The sequence below is a fragment of the Bicyclus anynana genome, chromosome 2 (genome assembly GCF_947172395.1).
Source record: "Bicyclus anynana chromosome 2, ilBicAnyn1.1, whole genome shotgun sequence".
NCBI classification, from domain to species: domain Eukaryota; kingdom Metazoa; phylum Arthropoda; class Insecta; order Lepidoptera; family Nymphalidae; genus Bicyclus; species Bicyclus anynana.
The window spans coordinates 6,745,359-6,767,675 of NC_069084.1; the positions used below are offsets into that span (position 1 = coordinate 6,745,359).

The 22,317-nt window shown below is 36.1% G+C and overlaps 1 protein-coding gene across 1 annotated transcript; it reads left to right on the top strand.

Annotated features, from left to right (window-relative positions):
* Positions 1-370: 370 nt before the first annotated feature.
* LOC112045621 (UDP-glycosyltransferase UGT5-like) lies at positions 371-4,628 on the top strand. The gene is made up of 4 exons (XM_024081887.2): positions 371-1,201; positions 1,873-2,095; positions 3,066-3,285; positions 4,325-4,628. The coding sequence occupies exons 1-4, from the start codon at positions 371-373 to the stop codon at positions 4,602-4,604; spliced, it is 1,554 nt and encodes a 517-aa protein (XP_023937655.2). The 3' UTR covers positions 4,605-4,628.
* The last annotated feature ends 17,689 nt before the right edge of the window (positions 4,629-22,317 follow it).

The following is a 22,317-nucleotide window of genomic DNA, read 5'->3' on the forward strand; positions in this document are numbered from 1 at the left end:
TTTTACAACATAACATTTTGCTCTACCTTTAAAGGAATTATTTGAAATATTATTGAGTAACATCATTTTAAACACAAATTAACTTTTTTTTAAATAATAGTCACACTTTTCAATGAATAAGGCAAACTTCTGACATACTCGTAATTTAGCATTTACAAGCTACGTATTTACGTGTAAGTATTTATTACGTTAAATACCTATTAGCAATGACAGAGCAAAATTGACATTATTACATATCATTTTTTCTGCTCATCATTTGAAATAATTTATGCCATTGTTATGACATTATGTAATACCATACCATATAAGAATCTAAAAACAATTTCAAAACACCATAAATCATTCGATTGTTACCTTGTCGAGAGCGGAAATGTCGTCTGCGATAGTTGTTGTTTGTTTTGTATTTATAACTATTGTACTGTTGTGTGATTGTGCAAAAATATTAGCTGTTTTTCCAACGCCATCTATAAGTCATCAGATAGTTTTTCGCCCGCTTGTGCTTGAACTAGTTAAACGCGGTCATGAAGTTGTAGTTATAACTACTGATCCAGCGTTCCCAAAAGGCCAAACGCCTCAGAATCTAACAGAAATTGATGTACATGACGTATCTTACAATCTTTGGAATTCATTCATAACTACTGAGAAAGGCAAAGCCAACGATGCATACTCACAAATAAACTTTATTTTTAAATTATTATCAGCGGTTTTTGAAGAGCAACTGAAATCTGAACATGTTAAAACATTAATCAATGATAAAAAGAATAGATTTGACCTTGTGTTTTTTGAATCATGCGTCAGGCCAGCTTTGGCATTTTCACATTTATATAAAGTACCAGTAATAGAAATCAGTTCTCTCGGAGCGATATTCGGTATTTTTAATACGATGGGTGTTCCAACGCAACCACTTTTATTTCCCACAGTAACTCGCCAAAGAATTCATAACTTATCATTTCGAGAGAAAATATCGGAGCTGTACCATCAATTTTCATCTGAAAGAACTTATGAACTGTTAGAAGACGAGGAAAATGAAATGTTAAAAAGACATTTTGGTCCTAATATTCCTTTGCTGAGTGAATTAAGAAATAATGTTGATATGATATTTTTAAATACACATCCAATATGGGACTCCAATCGACCTGTTTCACAAAATATTTTGTATTTAGGAGGAATGCATCAGAAACCTAAAAAGGAATTACCGAAGGTAATAGTGCAATTGTAAGCAACTATATTACTATTTTAATTTTATTATTTTCATTGAAATTTGTGTCGCAAAATTGGATTAAAATTTAATCAAAATTTACGGAAGTACACGTGAATCTGTGTCAAAAACGTGAACTTTTGTAACTAGCAGTTTAGAATATTTTCAAAGTTCTTCATTTAGTTTGCAAATACCAATCATTCCGTTTATTTATCTGTTTACGCTAATTTGATATATTATAGACACATGAATTAATTAAAGTAAATGTGCACCTTAGACAGCTTAATTTTTGTAAGCTCAAAATACAAACAATGCATAGTACAATTTAAAACAAACGCTGAAGTCTCTTATTGAGACTTTGGAGGTTGTTAGAATATTTCTAACAAAGCACACCATGTAATTGTTCTTCTAATTGGCGCTTCTTGGGTCAATTTGTCAGACATAGATAGTGTATACTTATTTCTAATAAACATTTTATTAATTATAAATTTTAATTTAATATACCTACTGTTTAGAATATCTATGTTGATTTATGTTAAATTGGCGAAAGCTTTACATCTGGTTCACTAATTAAGTTGTGTACTTCCAATTTACATTAAGTTAATTAGCGTAAACAGACAGATAAATCGGCGGAATATTTTCGTTTTACATTATCGTTTGTTTTATTACCATAGGATCTCAAAACATACCTTGACTCATCTAAAAATGGAGTGATTTACATGAGTTTTGGTACTAACGTAAGACCGTCACTTCTTCCACCAGAAAAAATTAAAGTATTTACAACTGTATTTTCTCAACTGCCCTACGATATTTTGTGGAAATGGGACAAGGATGAAATTCCAGGACGACCCCAAAATGTTAGAATTTCCAAATGGCTTCCACAGTCTGATTTACTAAGTAAGTTTTGTTTTTATGTTTTAAGAAATTTCTACCGTGTTTAAGAACCGTTAACCAAGTAGTTAAATTAAACTTTTATTTTGTACGCAATGTCGTTTTGTTATAGTGGTTAGCTTGTGTGGCTTCGGACCACAAGGTTTCTGGGTTCGAGTCCTCAGCGAAAATTCTAAGCTTAGAGTTGGGAAGTTTGTGGTTTTATACCACCGTAGTTCACAAGCACTTCAAATGTTATATGTGATCGTTACAATGTCAATCAAATTCACCCTTACCTTCATTGGAGCAGCGATATACTCATAACGCTGCTCAAATAAAGTAAGCTATACACTATCTCTATCTATAAGTAAAGAGGCTTGGCCCTGTAGTAGGCTTCTTTAGGCTAATAGCCCTGATTAGGATGGTATTATACGTCAATTCGTCAGTCGTATTACAAATACATTCATTAATTCCTTTTATTTATGAATGTAGGTGATTTATGGAATTAGGGTGACACAAATATTATTGCGGTGCTGACTACAGCACGTATTCACAATAAAAAGAACTGAAAGATTTAATGAAATAACATATTGAACATATTTTTGTTGTTTGAATATATTCATGTTTTTTTCCATTAAGTATAAAAAATATAGATTGTAAACGTTGAAGATAAAAGAAAATCTTTTTTTTTTTATTTTGTTATTGATAACCAGTGATCATCAAGTGGTTCCATTTTTATCATGTCAGGATCTGATGATGGTATCCTGGAGAAACTTTAAAAAATCGTACATCACAACAGTAGCTATCTTGTGATTGGACTTGATTAATTTGTATTGATGTTGGACATTTCACCTAGATATAGGTTGTGACTGTCATTAGGGGTTTTAACACAAATACACAGAGCAACATACCTTGGAGGAATTTTTCTTGCCTACATCTAAATCTACTCATAGTATGATTACATAAAAAATTTATAAGATTATAACAACACTTTCAGGACATCCCAAAATCAAGTTATTTATAACCCAAGGGGGTCTGCAATCAACAGATGAAGCCTTAACAGCGGGAGTGCCTCTCATCGGTGTACCGATGTTGGGAGATCAATGGTTTAATGTAGAGAAATATGTTATTCACAACATTGGAATGAAACTTGGAATTGAAACGCTTACAGATGAAATATTGAAAAACGCTATAGAAAATGTTATTGGAAATACGAGGTATGTTCTTCTTTTTTTATTCTGCTTTTAATAAAAACTACTAATTAATATTATATAATAATTGAAACATACTTTCATTATTTGTATTGGAAATAAGTTCAATACAAGTAAATTGAACTACATGGTAGGTACTCTCAACCGGTGGAAAGTTTTATATATTTTTTTCATTTTACATCTTTTTAAATAACTTAAGTACCTACCTTTAATAACGTGATAGTTTTTTATAATATTTCGAAATTGAGGAAGGTATTAATTTGTATTTCATAAAAATTATGTTTAATTAAGTTACACAAACCAGAAACAGATGATTTAGTAACTACTCGGGTAAATTTTGATAAAATGTGAGTTTTAATTTTGACAAAGTTACGATGTACATAATGATTAATGTAAACCAAAACTTCGTCGCCTTTCCAATCATAATATTCATTATCTACCAGGCTACCAGGAATAATTTTTAATAAAATTATTCGTGATAGCCCAGTGGATATGACCTCTGCCTCTGGTTCGAATCCGGTCCGGGGCATGCACCTCCAACTTTTCAGTTTCAGTGTGCATTTTAAGAAATTAAATATCACGTGTCTCAATCGGTGAAGGAAAACATCGTGAGAAAACCTGCATACCTGAGAATTTCTTAAATTCTCTTTATTTATGTAAAGTCTGCCAATTCGTATTGGGCTAGCCTGGTAGACTATTAGCCTAACCCCTTTCATACGTGATGACGATAAAGATGAACATTCCTGATCCCCTCCAATTATTCGGAAAATAATGTGATACAAGCTTTATTTGTTTGCTTTGAGAAATTCGTTCGAAATACTTTGTGTAAATTTTTTTTTTCTTTACAAGTTAGCCCTTGATTACAATCTCACCTGATGGTAAATGATGATGCAATCTAAGATGGAAGCGGGCTAACTTGTTAGGAGGAGGATGAAAACCCACACCCCTTTCGGTTTCTACACGACATCGTACCGGAATGCTAAATCGCTTGGCGGTACGTCTTTGTCGGTATAGCCAGCTATAATCAAAATAATTCTATTTTCAGCTACAGGGAAAACGTCGTAAAACTGCGGAACATTATGCACGATCAGCAACAACCATCGTTGGACAGAGCTGTGTGGTGGACGGAGTATCTGCTGCGACACGGAAGCGGCAAGCACTTGCGCTCCGCCGCAGCTAATGTGCCCTGGACGGAATATTACGCGTTGGACCTAATTCTACCAATTACACTCATTGCTATAGCTGCTTTTATAGCGGCGATTACTGCTATACATTATACTGTATTGAAATTGAAATCCCTGCGAGTAAAAGTTAAAGTAAATTAATAAGGGTGATTTCAGACTGTTCCGTAGACTTTTCAATTTCATAGTGTCATCACAAGTATAGACAATGTATAGAATCTTATATGACACAAATCAGGAAATTTGTTCCGACGTCTCCTCACACGCTGTCAGCTGTCAGCTGTCAGCTGTCGCTTGTCAGACAAGAGCCTTCTTCTTCTTCAATCGCTCAACGCGGCAAGTCGGCGTTCTTCATAGTATCATTACATTCTAAATAAGAACAGTGATTCAAATATTACATTCGTCATTCTTATCGTGCCAGCCATTATTTGAAATTGCCAAGCCTGCAGCTATCTACTAACAGAGGGGTACCCCGGAAAGACGACAGCGCCAGCAATACAAGGTACGTCGAACATTTTTCCTGGTTTCTCCTACATAAATTCCTACGAGCCGGATCAAAATTACCATGGCTTTTAAATACTTGTGTTGGCACTATATTTTTACATAAATTCTTAATATTTCGTATCCAATTCGTATCTTTCAAGTGACTACCTACCCGCATTCCGATCATATTTATTCTTTAATTTTAATTATTACGTATTATTTCTTGAAAATACCTATGCGTACAGTGTTTTTAATCTATATTCTAACTAATTCAAACAATATTTAACCTTAACATTACGTATTTCCAAATTTTCAATAACTTTTTACCACGACGCGGGTACACTTTTCGACCGCTAGCGTCGTGTCATAAAGGTGGTGTCACACATGCCGAGTAATGAATATTCATTAAAATTATATTTTATAAATATTACATTTCGCAATATTTCGTATTGTAACACGTAATTACAATTTAACATACTAGTTTCATACTCCGGCATTACTTACGTACTCATACATAATTACACATCATATCACAAAATTATATTTGTATTTTCGTACAAATATTTATAACATAATTCGCAATACTACATTCACACCCAGGCATTACATGCCGATTTCTTACCCAATCGTAATTTACGAGTAGGTAAATATCGTATCGTATCACAAATCTTACATCGTTTCTGCATCTTCGTGCAGAACGATATCATATCTGTATTTTATACAAATTATTATCGTATTTAATATCGTTTTTGTATTTTCGTACAGAGCGATATCGAATCTGTATATTCGTACAGATTCCTGTCATATCCTATATTGCTTCTGTATCTTCGTACAGAGTAATATCATATCTGTATCTTCGTACCGATTATCATCATATTTAATATCGTTACTGTATATTCGTACAGAACGACATCGAATCTGTATATTCGTATAGATTCCTATAGTACCATATATTGCTTCTGTATTTTCGTACAGAGCTATATAATATCTGTATCTTCGTACAGATTATTATCATATCTGAAATCTATATCTCTTTCTAGATATTCGTACCCTTTTGATATTTTTTCATACAGGATATTATCGTAGGTATATTATATCGAATATATATTTCGCACAAATTAATAAAATATTTAGCATAATTGTGACAAATAAACATAAATATTCATTACGTTCTTGTTCTTATTTTTCTATATCAACCTAATTAAACAATTTATAAATATTTATTTTTGAAATATGGAGTTAATACAATTAGTCTTTGAACGAGACGTTTGTATAAATAGTATCCAACGCATGGCTGATTGCATAGACAATGAAGCAGAGTTTCGAGTTCGATCTCGGGAATTAAATAACATAAAGAAACAATTTCAATCAATCCAAGGTAAAATCGAAAAACATACTGCAAAAAAAGGTGAGTTTAACCAAGAAGACCACTTGGCTATTCGTGATAAATTTGATAATTTGTATTACCTGGTTCAAATAGCATTGGACAATTTAAAAATAAATATCAGAAAAAACTCCGCTCATGTAGCTACACCTTTATGTCATAGTCTTCCATCGAGATTAAAGTTACCTACTATTTCGCTGCCAACGTTTAGAGGCGATGTAACTGAATGGAATGCATTTTATGACTTGTTCAAATCTTTAGTCCACGATAACGAGGATTTATCAGATGTTCAACGTTTTCGTTACTTATTATTGTCGTTGCGTGACGAACCATTAAATTTAATAAAATCTTTTCCTGCGACCGATTCAAACTATCAAAACGCCTTGACGGTGTTAATAAACCGCTATCAAAATAAAAGAATCATCGCGACAAAACACTTTGATAAAATTTTTGATGCTGAGCCAGTTAATGATAAAAACTTAAAACAAAGTTTAAAATCTATCATCAATATTTGTCATGAGAATTTAACTGCTTTAGATTCGTTAGATTTTCCAGTACAACAGTGGAGTTTTCCACTTTTAAATATTTTACTTCGGAAAATACCATCTAGTATTCGTCGACGTTTTGAATTATCCTTAAAAACGCCAAGCGAGGTTCCACCGGTTAGCGAATTGCTTGACTTTCTTGAAAAAGAATTAGCGGCTTTAGAAGTAATGTCGGCTGCCAAAGATAGTGCACCTCTCGCGACTACGTCCGGCAACTTACGCCAACCCGCTGCTGCAGCGCGCATGGTCGGCGGCTCAGCTCATTCTATTTCATCACAGCGAATCGTCTCTTCTACGCCTCCAACATTCACTCGCGCGCATTATAATTCTAAAATTAATAATAATTCGTATACAAAGCCTCCCGCGCACAGCGTTAGTTTTCATAGTTCTACGAAGTCTAACTCAAAAAGACCTTGTTATTTCTGTAATGAATCTCATACATTAAATAATTGCGAATCATTTCAGAATTTAGATTTAAAAGATCGTAAAAGTTTTATTAAAGAAAATAAAGTTTGTTCAAACTGTCTTTTCAAAAATCATGACACTGACTCGTGTACATCGCGTTACAACTGTAGAATTTGTTCTCAGCGCCATCACACTAAACTTCACGAGACTAATGACAATCCTACACATAACTTAGTTGCTGAAATTTCTCAATTTTCAAAAAATACTTTAAATTCTTCGACTGTCCTCCTTACTACTGCATTAATTAATATTAAACCTATCAATTCTAATTGTCAGTCGAATGTCATCCGCGCTTTAATTGATCAGGGATCACAGGCGACTCTTATAACCGAGTCTTGTGTTCAACGACTTGGTCTTCAACGGTTTCGCACTTCTACGAGTGCAACTGTCACAGGAATAGGTGATAAGGATAACCAACCTCGTGGTTATGTAATGTGCGAGATAACTCCGTACAACAAATCCGAACCTAAACTTTATATCGAAGCGCTTATTTTACCTAAAATTACTAGTTATGTACCTACAATTCCTAGTTCATTCGAAACTATAACTCATTTACAAAATTTACCGTTAGCAGATCCTGAATTGCGTTCATCTCGACCTATAGAGTTGCTGTTAGGATCGGATTATACTGATCGTATACTTCTTCATAATATTATCAAAGGGCCCTTAGGTACACCTGTTGCTATCAATAGCATCTTCGGTTTTTTACTTAACGGTCGAATATCATCAACGGTTCCTTCACAAGTTTGTGTGAATGTTAGTACTTATCAATTGGATATGCAAATCCAAAAGTTTTGGGAAAGTGAATCTGTGCTTGAAACTCAGCCTCTCACTAAAGAGGAGGTTCTATGTGAATCAATTTATCAGAACACTTATTCTAGAGACTCAACCGGTAAATACACTGTGTCTCTTCCATTCAAAGAAAATGCACCTCCACTTGGTGATTCTCGTGGAATTGCTCTTTCACGTCTTCATAGACTTGAGTCAAAACTCTCAAATAATCATGCGTTGCGAGCTGATTATATCAAATGTCTCCAAGAATACATAGACTTGGGACATATGGAACTTGTTCGAAATCCTTCAACTGCAAATTGTTATTACATACCACATTTTCCAATTGTTAAACAATCTTCAACCACAACAAAGGTCAGAATTGTGTATGATGCATCTTGTAAGACCACTTCTGGTCATTCTCTCAATGATAATCTGTTGATTGGACCTAAGCTTCAACAAGATATTGTTCAAGTTCTTTTAAAATATCGTCTTCATAACATTGTGTTCACATCTGACATCAAAATGATGTATCGTTACATTCAAATTAGAAATGAAGATCGTGACTTTCAACGGATTCTTTGGCGAAATTCAGTAGATGATCCTATACACGAATATCGCTTATGTACTGTAACTTTCGGCGTCGCATCGGCACCTTTCCTTGCGTTACGAACACTTCGTCAATTGGCTCTAGACGAATCATCAGTTTTTCCTCTTGCATCGCAAGTGTTGTTAAATGACGTGTTTGTCGATGACGTTGTTACTGGAGCTGCTACGTTGGAAGATGCCTTGAAATTACAACGCGAATTGACTGGTCTTTGTAGAGCAGGAACATTTGAACTTCGTAAATGGACTTCCAATAATTCTGAATTCTTATCTTCTATCAGCAAAGAGGATCTTAATCAGGATGATGCACTCATTTTATCTAGCATTGATGATGATAACTCAGTTAAAATCTTAGGACTCCAATGGAACCCTAAAACAGATACATTTTCTTATCATGTTAACATACCTTCTCCTAAATGCACCAAGCGCATTATGCTCTCTGAGATTTCTAAAATCTACGATCCATTAGGTTTTGTTTCCCCTATAACATTACTTGTAAAGCATTTAATCCAACTACTTTGGATATCTGGAGTAGGATGGGATGAACAACCGCCCCAAACTATTTGTGAGCTATGGGCTAACTTTATTTCAGAGTTCTCACTTATCAAAAATATATCTTTACCACGCCATATTCTTCCTTCATACAAGGAAGTACAAATTCATGGCTTTTCTGATTCCTCTGAAAAGGCATATGCTGGTTGTGTTTATTTACGTGTGACGGACCACACAGATAATATTCACACATTTCTTATTATTGCAAAAACAAAAGTCGCACCACTCAAAAGGATTTCTCTACCCCGTTTGGAACTATGTGGTGCAGTACTTGTTGCGAAACTTATCGAAAAGGTTCTCATAACATATGGAACTATTTTACCTTTCCAAAATGTCTATGCCTGGAGCGATTTTTCGATCTCTCTTGCATGGATTCGTTCACCATCTCATGAGTGGCGTACATACGTCGCTAATCGTGTTACAGAAATCACAAGTCGCGTACCGGCTTCACAGTGGCGACATGTTCGTTCAGCAGACAACCCTGCCGATGTAGCGTCCCGAGGCGTTCTGCCGTCTCAGTTGAACCAAGAACTATGGTTCTCAGGCCCATCGTGGCTTAAACTTTCACAACGTGATTGGCCTGTTTCTCACATAGACTTACAAACAAATGAAGAGCGTCGCAAACACACTTTGGTGTCCCAAAAGGAACCTCAAGATTTAGATTTCATAGAAAAATTTTCATCCCTGTCAAAGCTGCTGCGAGTAGTTTCTATGTGCTTTCGATTTTATCATAAATGTCGTAAATCTAAATCATTTTCTACAGATCAAATTACAGTCCACGAAACCAAATTCGCTCTCCACAGAGTAATTTCACTTGTACAACATGATCAATTTTCAGATGATATATTACAAATAAAAAATAACAAAAACTGTTCTAATCGTTTACAAAAGCTAAAACCATTTCTTGATACTACTGGAATTCTCAGGGTCGGCGGTCGAATTCAAAACGCTAAAATTCCATATGATGCTAAACATCAAATATTGTTACCTAAAAAACACGTTTTTACTAATTTGCTTATCGATCACTTTCATAAAATTCATTTACATGTCGGACCACAAACTTTACAATTTTTACTCTCTCAATATTACTGGATTATATCAGCGCGAGATGCTATTCGCATGCGAACACGCCGTTGCATACGTTGCTATCGTACTCGACCTACAGCACTGCAACCAATTATGGCTCAACTTCCAGCCGCAAGAGTACGTTCTCTTCGACCTTTTCTACACGTAGCTGTGGATTTCGCCGGTCATTTTTATTTAAAATCTAGTCCAATGCGTCGGGCTAGTGTTTACAAATCCTATGTTGCTGTCTTTGTGTGCATGTCCACCAAAGCAGTACATCTAGAATTGGTACCTGATTTATCAACTGCCTCATTTATTAATTCTTTACGTCGTCTAATATCACGTCACGGAATTTGTACTGATGTCTACAGTGATTGTGGTAGAAATTTTGTCGGTTGTGACAGGTATTTGAAGGAACTCGTCCAGTATCTTCAAAACCAATCTCATCAAAACGATATTCAGCGAAAATTAAGTGATCTTTCTATCACATGGCATTTCAATCCTCCATATGCTTCGCATTTCGGAGGTATATTTGAAGCCGCGGTAAAAAGTATGAAATCTCATCTTTATCGCGTTATTGGTAATCTTACTTTATCACACGACGAATTCAATACACTCTTATGCCAAATAGAGGCAGTCCTAAACTCAAGACCCCTGTGTGTGTTAAGCAATGATCCTTCCGATCCGTTGCCACTGACACCAGCACATTTTCTCATCGGAGAACCCTTTACCTCTCTTCCAGAATACGATTTTTCTAACAATAACACCAAACGGCTTGTTCGTTGGCAAGTGCTTCAACAAAGTGTACAGCATTTTTGGAAACGCTGGAGTGTAGAATACTTACAGCAGCTACAACCAAGAGGTAAATGGTTCAACGATAGTAAGCACTCACCCCTCCGTGAGGGTTCCGTAGTAGTCTTGATTGACAACTCGCTACCGCCACTGCAATGGCGTTTAGCACGTGTACACCAACTTCACCCTGGCGTCGACGGTGTAACGCGCGTCGTAACTGTACGCTTGGGTAATACTTTAGTCAAACGATCTGTGGTCAAGGTTTGTCCCTTGCCCATCGAATAATTTATTTTCATGCATCTAAATACTTCATCATTTACTATATATTATTTTATCATATTCATTTTATCAATTATATTGTATAATCATTCATTCGTTAATCATGTATCTATCATTCATTATGTATGTATCAATCTATCACTTTAAAATAAGCTGGGTTATTTTAAGGTCGGCGGCATGTTCCGTAGACTTTTCAATTTCATAGTGTCATCACAAGTATAGACAATGTATAGAATCTTATATGACACAAATCAGGAAATTTGTTCCGACGTCTCCTCACACGCTGTCAGCTGTCAGCTGTCAGCTGTCGCTTGTCAGACAAGAGCCTTCTTCTTCTTCAAACGCTCAACGCGGCAAGTCGGCGTTCTTCATAGTATCATTACATTCTGAATAAGACAAGTGATTCAAATATTACATTCGTCATTCTTATCGTGCCAGCCATTATTTGAAATTGCCAAGCCTGCAGCTATCTACTAACAGAGGGGTACCCCGGAAAGACGACAGCGCCAGCAATACAAGGTACGTCGAACATTTTTCCTGGTTTCTCCTACACAGACTAATGTACTTTTTGCGCGTAGACGCTCGTTTCAGCATACGCGCTTACATGCGCGCTACATTACTCGCTTCAAAACAGGATATATATTAGCGTGTTTGCTCGAACCGGTGGCGTCGTGTCAGTCAAAGTCAAAGTCAAAATTAATTTATTTCAAATAGGCTTAATTTACAAGCTCTTTCGAAACCACTGTATATTAAATTTAACATAATGGTGATAATAATTACTCGAAAACTTAAAATTAAAGTTAAGAGGGTTCCAAACGCGCTTTGGTCCAAGAAGAGCTCACAACAAACTCAGCCAGGTTTATTCTTTTTTAGTTTATCACCATTTAACAATAGGTATATAAGTAGCCTGCCATGTAATACATTTCATTTCCAAGCAATTTTGTCATTTACGTAATCATTTACACTATAATATGACTTTTCTATAAGCTTACGTTTAATAATAATTTTGAACATATTGAGAGACATGCCAGTGGTTTCATGTGGCAGTTTATTATAAAAACGTATGCAATTGCCCTTAAAAGAATTACTAATTATAACAGTATCTTTGGGAGGTGTCTCTCGCGGCTCGCGCTTATACCAGCTTCGAAATAGAAAGTTAGAAGCGCATCATCGCTCGTACGAGTTGAGCGTGTGCCAAAAGGCGCGCCTATACGCGCCTACATGTGCTACCAAAAACGAGTTCACACGCGCGCTAGTCTGAAACCGCTCTAAGAAATTTAAAATTGTATGCAGCACTCATTAGACTTTGCTTATTAGGAATTTTATTTTATTGTTATCATATAAATAAATATATAATAAAAACATGCGCGTCGAATTGAGAACCTTGTCCTTGTTTTTTGTTATCAGTTAAATAGTTGTTGTAGTTCCGTAAAATTTAAAAAAAATATATTATTTCATGAATTTCGAGCGTTATCGTGAACACAAGATAAGGCAAGAAGACCGGGTTAAGGAGTTCGGGCAGACAAAGTCGCGGGCATTCGCTAGTTATAATATAAAAGTTACTAGACCTGCTATAGCACCCTACGATATCACCCGCTATGTTATTTGGTGAAGATGTAGCTCTCGTTGTGTATTGGTAAAAGAATTTTACCCCCTACAACCTCACAGACTCGCAAACTACCTCTTTATTTAGTACTAGCGGACGCCCACGACTTCTTCGACTAGAACTCCTTAATCCGGCCCTCTCGCAAAATCCGTTCTTAGTGGACGTCTACTTATGAACTACCTCCCTGCCAAATTTAATTTTTTCGTTAATTGAATCATCAAGCGGTTTTTGAGATTTCGTGATGAATGACATTTATATATTAAGATTATTATAGGTATAGATAGATTACCTAGCAGGTATAACTTATTCCTTTAGTTAACTTATCAAGTTTAATAACGACAAAGTCTGCGTATGTGTATTTGACATGTTTACAACATATTAGACGCTTGGTCAACCGGAGTTAGTTATTGGAGTGTGCTGTGTGGAATACGGAACAGTAGGCTGTGGCGTGGGTTGATGTGTGTTGAAGTGACAAGACCATACATTATAAATGTTGTGTCTTTTACAATAAGGAGCATAACTAAATATGAAAAAATTAGCCGACGCCCGCGACTTCGTCCGCGTGGAATTTAGTTTTTCACAAATCCCTTGGGCACCATAAAATTTTCGGGATAAAAAGTAGCTAATTTGTTAATCAAGACTATAATATATCTTAATACTAAATTTCAGCCAATTCGGTTTAGTAGTCAAGGCGTGAAAGAGTAACAAACATTCATATCATCAAAATCATCAGTTTTCGCAAGATTCGGGAAACCATGGATTTTTTCGGAATAAAAAGTAGCATATGTGTTAATCCAGAGTAAAATCTATTTCCATTCAAAATTTCAGCCAAGTCGCTTTTGTACCTAGCAGCGGCGTTAAGGAGTAACAAACATCCATACAAACTTTCGTGTTTATAATATTAGTAGGATTTACAAATGCACAAGTCATCTCTACGATTTTTGTAAGTTCCCCTCAATTTCTCCAGGATGCATCAGATCCTGACATGACAAAAATGGAAGCACCCTTCCGAACAAAAAAATCATTTTCAAAGTCGGTCCACAAATGACAGTAATAGCGCTGGACTTATTATCTACATAAAAAAACATACATACAACTGAACGTAGAACTTCCTCCTTTTTGGAAGTTGGTTAAAAAGTATTAAATATAATCAACCGTTTTTATTTTAAACCCTTCAAGACTCGCTTTAGGGAAATCTCATTTGAATGGAATACCTTCATTAATTGGAAGGAAGGGTAAACTATAGAAATCCTTCATTCGAAAGACGTTTTTACTTTGCTTGTAGTAATAAGGTCTAAAGATGAACAGTCACACACAAACGCATTTATGCTGCCTTAAAGTCAACCCATCTTCCTAAATAGAATATACTATAGATACTTTGGTCTACCTCTTCGGCATAATAATTCAGTTACATATAAGTGATAGCCCAGTGGATATGACCTCTCCCTCCGGTTTCGGAGGGTGTGGGTGCGAATCGTGTGCATTTTAAGAAATTAAATATCACGTGTCTCAAACGGGGAAAGGAAAACAGCGTGAGGAAACCTGCATACCAGAGAATTTTCTCAATTCTCTGTGTGTGTGAAGTATGCTTATCCGAATGCGGATAAGCATACTTCACACACCATTGGGCCAGCGGTGGACATTGGCCTAACCCCTCTCATTCTGGATAGGAGACTCGAGCTCAGCAGTGAGCCAAACACGAATTGATGATGATGATGATGATGTGTAACTGAAACAAATTTAACTGTACATTTTCTGGCATACTTTTCAGAAATGTTTTAAATATACATTTTCTTGAAATTTATTCTAAAGGCATAGAAAAACAATTCAAGTGTCTCACGAGGACTCCTGTATTTGAAATTCAAGACAAACTGAATGGAGCCACTGTCAATAAAGCTCGAAACGATTTATTTGAGGTATAGGTTCGTACTGCACGCGTCTCCTGGGATTTCCAGGGACCTAATATGTTAGATGTATTCTGTTGATTGGGAAATGGGATTCCTCCATTTACTAGAATGTAAATATAACCTATAAATTTATTGAGCTTACGACAATCTTTACTGTTGTGTGTCCAGTGAAGAATATTATTATATTCTATTGTCATTATTAGTCTATTTAACGCCTTACTACAGGGCCTACGCTTAGGACGCGCCAACATATATATTTTTATACATATATATCTTAATATATATAAATCTCGTGTCACAATGTTTGTCCTCGATGGACTCCTAAGCCACTTAACCGATTATAATAAAATTCGCACGCCATGTGCAGTTCGATCCAACTTGAAAGATAGGATAGTTTAAATCTCAAATTATAGTCGCAATTTTAATTTATTGCTAATTATTTGTCTCTATATATATAAAAGAAAGTCGTGTTAGTTACTCCACTTATAACTCAAGAACGGCTGAACTGATTTAGCTGAAAATTGGCAGGGAGGTAGTTTAGAGCCAGGAGAAGGACAGGATACTTTTTTTTTGTGGGGGTAGGGTAGGGGTAGGGTAGCGTAGTGGTAGGGTAGGTTTATGGTATAGGGATAGGGTAGGAGTAGGGTAGCAGTAGGGTAGTTGTAGGGTAGGGTAGGGATAGAGTAGAGGTAGGGTAGGGGGTAGGAGTAAGGTAGTGTAAGGTAGGGATAGGGAAGAAGTGCAAATAAATAAATTAATAAGTCAAAGCGAAGCTTGAGCGGGTCCGCTAGTATTTTATATATTTATGAGCTCAAATTATTTATTTGCATCAAAATATAACGTGTTCAAAATCTTATCTTTTACATAAATTTTAATGTGTACAAAAAATTACGGACTAATAAAAAGTACTTTTCCGTTGTGTGCATTTTAAGAAATTAAATATCACGTGTCTCAGACGGTGAAGGAAAACATCGTGACAGTGACAAGAAACCTGCATACCTGAGAATTTTCTTAATTATCTACGTGTGTGAAGTCTGCCAATCCGCATTGGGCCACCGTGGTGAACTATTGGCCTAACCCCTCTCATTCTGAGAGGAGACTCGTGTTCAGCAGTCAGCCAAATATGGATTGCTAATGATGATGTTGTCATCATCATGATGATAATTTAGATCGTACATTACGTAAATATAATATATAATAATACAGAGTGTACATTACGTAAATATAATAATACAGAGTGGCTCTTTCGTCCCAATGTTCCAAAAAAATAAAGAGAGATAATGCTGGTTGCGTGCTATTGGTCGACATTAGTCGATATTGTTAGGTACTTACTTAATTGTGTCTAATTCAATACGAATTGTTTATTTTTTTCATATCCCACACCATCAATCATATTTAAATTGTGAACAATTTAAAATGATTTCATTCCTTAAAAATTATTTTTACATACGTTTTTCCTGAACGCTGTAAAAAATAATACCTTGTGTGACTGTATAATTATTTTTTTATGATACAATCAAAATATCATCAAATATTAACTCAAAGATACCTTCAGTACACAAACCAATTTAAAGTAAACATCGAAAGTGTACAATGAATATTGGACCTTATCGTAAGGAGAATAGAGTATAAAATAGATTATTGACGTTACGTTCACAAGATCTCGTATTCTAGTACGTCAATATTGTTTATGCATTTACTAATGACACCTTAGCTTTGTTAATCTCAGGTTGGTGTAATAGCAAGCAATTTGCTGTGTATATGACAAGCTTGTTTAAACAGTAGGTAGGTCTAGGTATATCCATGCACGGCGTAATTAGGTTGAGAATTGAGAAAATTCTCTGGTATCCTTACGATGTTTTCCTTCACCGTTTGAGACACGTGATATTTAATTTCTTAAAACGAACACAACTGAAAAGTTGGAGGTGCATGCCCCGGAACCACACCCTCGGAATCGGAGGCAGAGGTCATATCCACTTTGCTATCAAGGCCCACTTCCTGGTTTTCCAAGCATAGCTTCCTCCATCGCCCGCTGAGTGACTTTCAGCCTTCTAAAAAGGCCCATAGTTAGCGACTAAATCCAAGTCAGCTGGTTTAATAATATTTATAAAAAAAATAAGGAAGGCACTTTAATATCTCTTACACACAATACCACGCTCACTAATTAAACCTCAAGTAACATAAGCACTGTTGTTATATAACCTTTTACACGAAGCTCGAAATTTTTGTAAAATAAACTTTCCTTGTGCAAGGTAAAACAGAAATTCTTGCACGTATATTTGACCGAGTTTCCTTGCTTGAATTTTGCACTTCATTTGTCTGTATATTGTCTGCATTAGAGGATTGCTAAAATTAAAAAAATACGCAGAAAAAAAAGCTTATGTATTTTTTTAGCATATTAGGGCTAGGAGGGAGATAACATTTTCAAAAGAAACGACTAGTAATTAGGACAGAACTTTTTAACTAATATTTCATTTATTTTGTATTTTGTATTTTGTATTTTGTGAGCAATAAAGTAGTACTTCTTCTTCTTTAAATACTTGACTAGTAAGTTCTATTATATTGTATTCTGTGGTAGTTTTAGTTTTTTTAAACCTTTGAAATATTAAAGCATTACACCCTACGGTAATAGCCGTAGGGTGTAATGCTATGATAGACTCGATTACAAATTAGTTACAATATTATTTATTTATCACAGTTATGAATGATCGAATTACTCAGCGTGAATGAACTAAGCAAATAGATGATAATTGTTACAAGTTTATTAAAAACGTTTATTTTACACAACCGTTTACACCTAATAAAATATTTATGGTTATCTCTCATTTATTTATTTTTTATTTTTTTTTATTTTTAACAATGCTAATATAAAAATATAATACAAAACACTATTAAAAAATTATAAAAAAATAAACCCTCCCGCTGCGGGACATTTGAGTGCAAAAGCAAGCGGTGGTCAGGGCTCCAGAGTGAGGAACCTCCTCATAATACGCGCCGTCTCAAGAATAGTAAAATCTATTTCCTACGTCCAAAATTGAAAATGCAACACAGTTCGAAATAAGCGTCGTGTTTTAAAAACGTGTGAACAAACACTTGTTAATGCATTTGTTGTATTTGAACGCTTTTTAACGTCCGTTAAAAATGCTCTCGTGCGAATGGGGGCTTAGGCTTCATTTTCATTAGTCTTAATCGCTAGCATTCACCATTCGGAGACTCTCCAAATGCTGGATAACGACTAATGAGAGTGCTTCATTGATATCTCAATCGATATACAGCATTGCCCATTTCCCGCAAGCGGCCTAACGACCGATGAAGATTATCGGCCGACGTAAACCATACAATTCAGTGCACGAGTGTTGTAAAAATAAATGCATTGGTGGCAGAATATTTAGAGGATTTGCTTTAGCATGAACATCGAAATATTAAAAATGGTTGCCTTTCTTGCATGTTTTCTTATGACATGAGTAAACTTGAAAGGGAAATACCTCAGGAACCCAGATATATAATATACCCCCGTGAAAAAGTATATGGAGATGGTAATATGATATAAAAAAACGATCTGGAGCCGTAGCATGTGGCACGTCATTTCTCTTTCTACAAACGCTAACGCTGCGAAAATTACAAAATGTATGGGAATGACATTTACTATCGACGGGTCAGGTGATCAAGTTTACGTTCGCATCTGTTATTCCCATACATTTTGTTAGTCTTCGAAGTTTTAGCGTTTGTAGAAAAGTATCTAATCTACGTGACACATGTTTAGCAAAGGTATATAAAGAAAAATATATTTTTTTTAACTTTTTATCTTGCTCAAAATGTTCGCCAGTGTACCAAAGCAGAGAAGTAACATTGAAATCTTTACAGTAAAAGTATTATTTTTTTACCTATTACAAACTTAAAAAAAAAAGCTAACGAACAAACAAAACAACCAAAACTAAGAAACATACACCTTAAGAAACAATATTTATCCAACCAAGAAACAAACAAACTTAACATTTTCCAAATATGAGACGTGGAATTTACACTATTTCGTGTATATCACACTAATATTATAAAGGCGAATGTTTGTGTGAAGTGTGGAAGTGTGGAAGTGTGTAAGTGTGTAAGTATTTTATTCCTCTTTTACGCTGCGGCTACTGAAACGATTTGGCTGAAATTTGGAATGGAAATAGATTTTACTCTGGATTAACACATAGGCTAATTTTCATCCCGGAAAAATCCATGGCTCTCGCGGTAATTGTGAAAAACTGAATTCCACGCGGACGAAGTCGCGGGCGTCTGCTAGTTTCTAAATGTCGATTACTATGGACGAAATACAAAAGATCGTTCATGAGGACCATTAGGGTGCAATATATTGATGCATACCGCATCTTAATGCGACTCACAAGGTACTGCAGTGCGTCGAGCATGTTTGCCGAGGCAAAGGTTTTAGTGTTTATACGAAATCGCATAGCCTCTTTCTGGGATAGACTGAAACAAACAAACAACGACATCCTCAAGGTCATCGGTGAGATATATTTGGCCAGATATTTGACCATTGGCGACGTGTTCACCGGGACGCAAATAAAAAGTCGGTTTTCCAAGATTTTAAGATTTTGTTACGAATAATTTTAATTTTTATAATTAATAACAAAAACAAACAAACAATTAGTAAGAATTTGTAAAAAAAAGTTCTGTAAGAAATAGATCGATTATTATTATTATCCGATTAATAAAGTGAGCCCAGTGAAAGAGCTGTGATAGCCCAGTGGATATGACCTCAACCTTCGACTTGGAGGCCGTAGGATCTGGTCCGGGGCATGCACCTACAACTTTTCAGTTATGAGCATTTAAAGAAATTAATTATTTATCGAACGGTAAAGAAAAAACATCGTGAGGAGACCTGCATACCTTAGATTTTTTTTAATTCTATACGTGTGAAGTTTTACGCATTGGGTCGGCGTGGTCTATTGGCCTAATCCCGCTCATTTTGGAGAGGAGACTCGTGCTCAACAGTGAGCCGTAAATGGGTTGCTAATAACGATGATGATGATGAATGTGGGCGTCTGCTATAGGTATGTATCACAATAATATTATAAAGGCGAAAGTTTGTGTGCAAGAGTGTAAGTGTGTTTGTTCCTCTTTTACGCTGCGGCTACTAAAGCGATTTGGCTAAAATTAGGAATGGAAATAGATTTTACTCTGGATTAATACATAGGCTTCTTTCATCCCGGAAAAATCTATGGTTCCCGCGGGATTAGTGAAAAACTGAATTCCACGTGGACGAAGTCGCGGGCGTCCGCTAGTAGTAATATAAGTACGATTAGCCTTAATTCGTAGTAAAATCTGTGCCTAATTTTTTGTGTTAGACTTCATATTTCAGCTTTATTATATGCGTGTAAGATTCTAATACAAAACTGATTTATTTCACCGATATCTTTGTAACGGATGGCGCAATAAATGCGGAGGGATTCTTGGTACAAAAACCTATTTGCAAAAATAAGGTTATTTATCTTTGAATATAACGGATTTATCCTCTAGCACGCAGTTATCCTCTAGAATCATTCGCATAATTTACCGTGGTCATCAAATTAGCTGTAGTCCAGACCAGTCTATAGAAAATGATTTATATTTTGGAAACACGGCTAAAACTCACGTAATATAAGGTCGGAGTATGCCCGACTAGTTTCAAACCCATACGGAGCTGGTTCTTGCAACGCGGCACGATAAAAACTGCGAAGCGGCGGCGCGGCGCGCAGCTGCTCGCATCGCGCGCTGTAAGAGTAGAGGAGAGTAGAGAGGGAGAGCAAGTAGCATTAGTTCGGTTTTGCTTACAAGTCTAAAGAAGATGACATTAATGAACCGTCGGAGAGTGTAACGGTACCTTCACTCCCCACTACTCAATCCCTCTCCCAGCGTGCAATGTGAACCGCTTCGCAATTTGGATTGTGCCGCGTTGCAAAAACCAGCTCATGACTAAGGGCCCTGTATGGGTTCGAAACTAGTCGGACATACTCCGACCATAAAGTACGTGAGTTTTAGCCGTGTTTCATAATCAATTGATATGAATAACACTCTCGATAGTTTAAATTTTAAAATAGTGTCATAGACTTGTTTATCCCTGTAAGTACTCTTACGGGAACGGTATCTTTGCGGGTGAAAACGCGAGCGGTCGGCTAGTTAGTTACAAAATAAGGCATTTCCAACTGCACCACTACATCTAATCCAATTTTTGAGGTTATATTTAGCAAGAAATTCTTAACATACCGTGTGTAAATGATACTATTAAAATATTTATTTAACAGAGTCTGTTAGCTAACACATAAATCAAGTCGACGCTTTAAGTGAAAAGTACACTTCCTTTTAGCGTTTCAGCGTTAACGGCGACCGGACGGTGTGGGTGGAAAATATCTTGAAATCGCGATTAGCAGAATGAAAAACGTTTTATAAAAACACTGGTATTGTGGCAAATAATAAAAACTAGTGTAACAGAAGGTGGGAGAAGTAAAATAATATTTTCACTGTACATATATTTATTCGATTACAATTTCAGCATAGCTTCCGCTATAATGTTAATATTACACGCTGATGGTAGTATATCAATGAATCTGCTAAACAATCCTCTATTTTATAATATTTGCAAAGTTAGTGTCTGGTATTATTTCAATGTATCTTATGGCATACAGAAAGAAATATAATATGGTTTCAATGTATTTTAATCAGCTTACGCAAATAGTTTTTGAAAATATACTTGAATAATATATTAAATTACTATCATCATCATCATCATATCAGCCGATGGACGTCCACTGCAGGACATAGGCCTTTTGTAGGGACTTCCAAACATCACGATATTGAGCCATCTGCATCCAGCGAATCCCTGCGACTCGCTTGATATCGTCAGCCCACCTGGTGGGGGGTCGGCCAACACTGCGCTTACTAGTGCGGGGTCGCCATTCCAGCACTTTGGGACCCCAACGTCCATCGGCTCTTCGAACTATGTGCCCCGCCCATTGCCACTTCAGCTTCGCAACTGGTTGAGCTATGTCTGTGACTTTGGTTCTTCTGCGGATCTCCTCATTTCTGATTCGATCACGCAGAGATACTCCTAACATAGCTCGTTCCATCGCCCGCTGTGTGACTCTGAGCCTTCTTATCAGGCCCATAGTTAGCGACCAAGTCTCGGAACCATAGGTCATCACTGGCAACACGCACTGTTCGAAGACTTTTGTCTTCAGGCACTGAGGAATTTCGGACGAAAAGATGTCGCGAAGTTTCCCGAATGCTGCCCAGCCGAGTTGGATTCGACGGTTCACCTCTTTCTCGAAATTGGACCTACCTAACTGGATCATATGTCCTAGGTATATGTATTCGTCTACAATTTCGAGTGCAGCGTTCTCAACTATAATTGGGTGGAGCGATA

What these genes read in the sequence shown, in the direction of transcription:
- LOC112045621 (XM_024081887.2), top strand. Translation starts at nt 371, where the DNA reads ATGTCGTCTGCGATAGTTGTTGTTTGTTTTGTATTTATAACTATTGTA. An exon ending in TCCACAGTCTGATTTACTAA is followed by an intron (nt 2,096 to 3,065) that starts GTAAGTTTTGTT and finishes CAACACTTTCAG; the next exon opens with GACATCCCAAAATCAAGTTA. An exon ending in AATGTTATTGGAAATACGAG is followed by an intron (nt 3,286 to 4,324) that starts GTATGTTCTTCT and finishes TTCTATTTTCAG; the next exon opens with CTACAGGGAAAACGTCGTAA.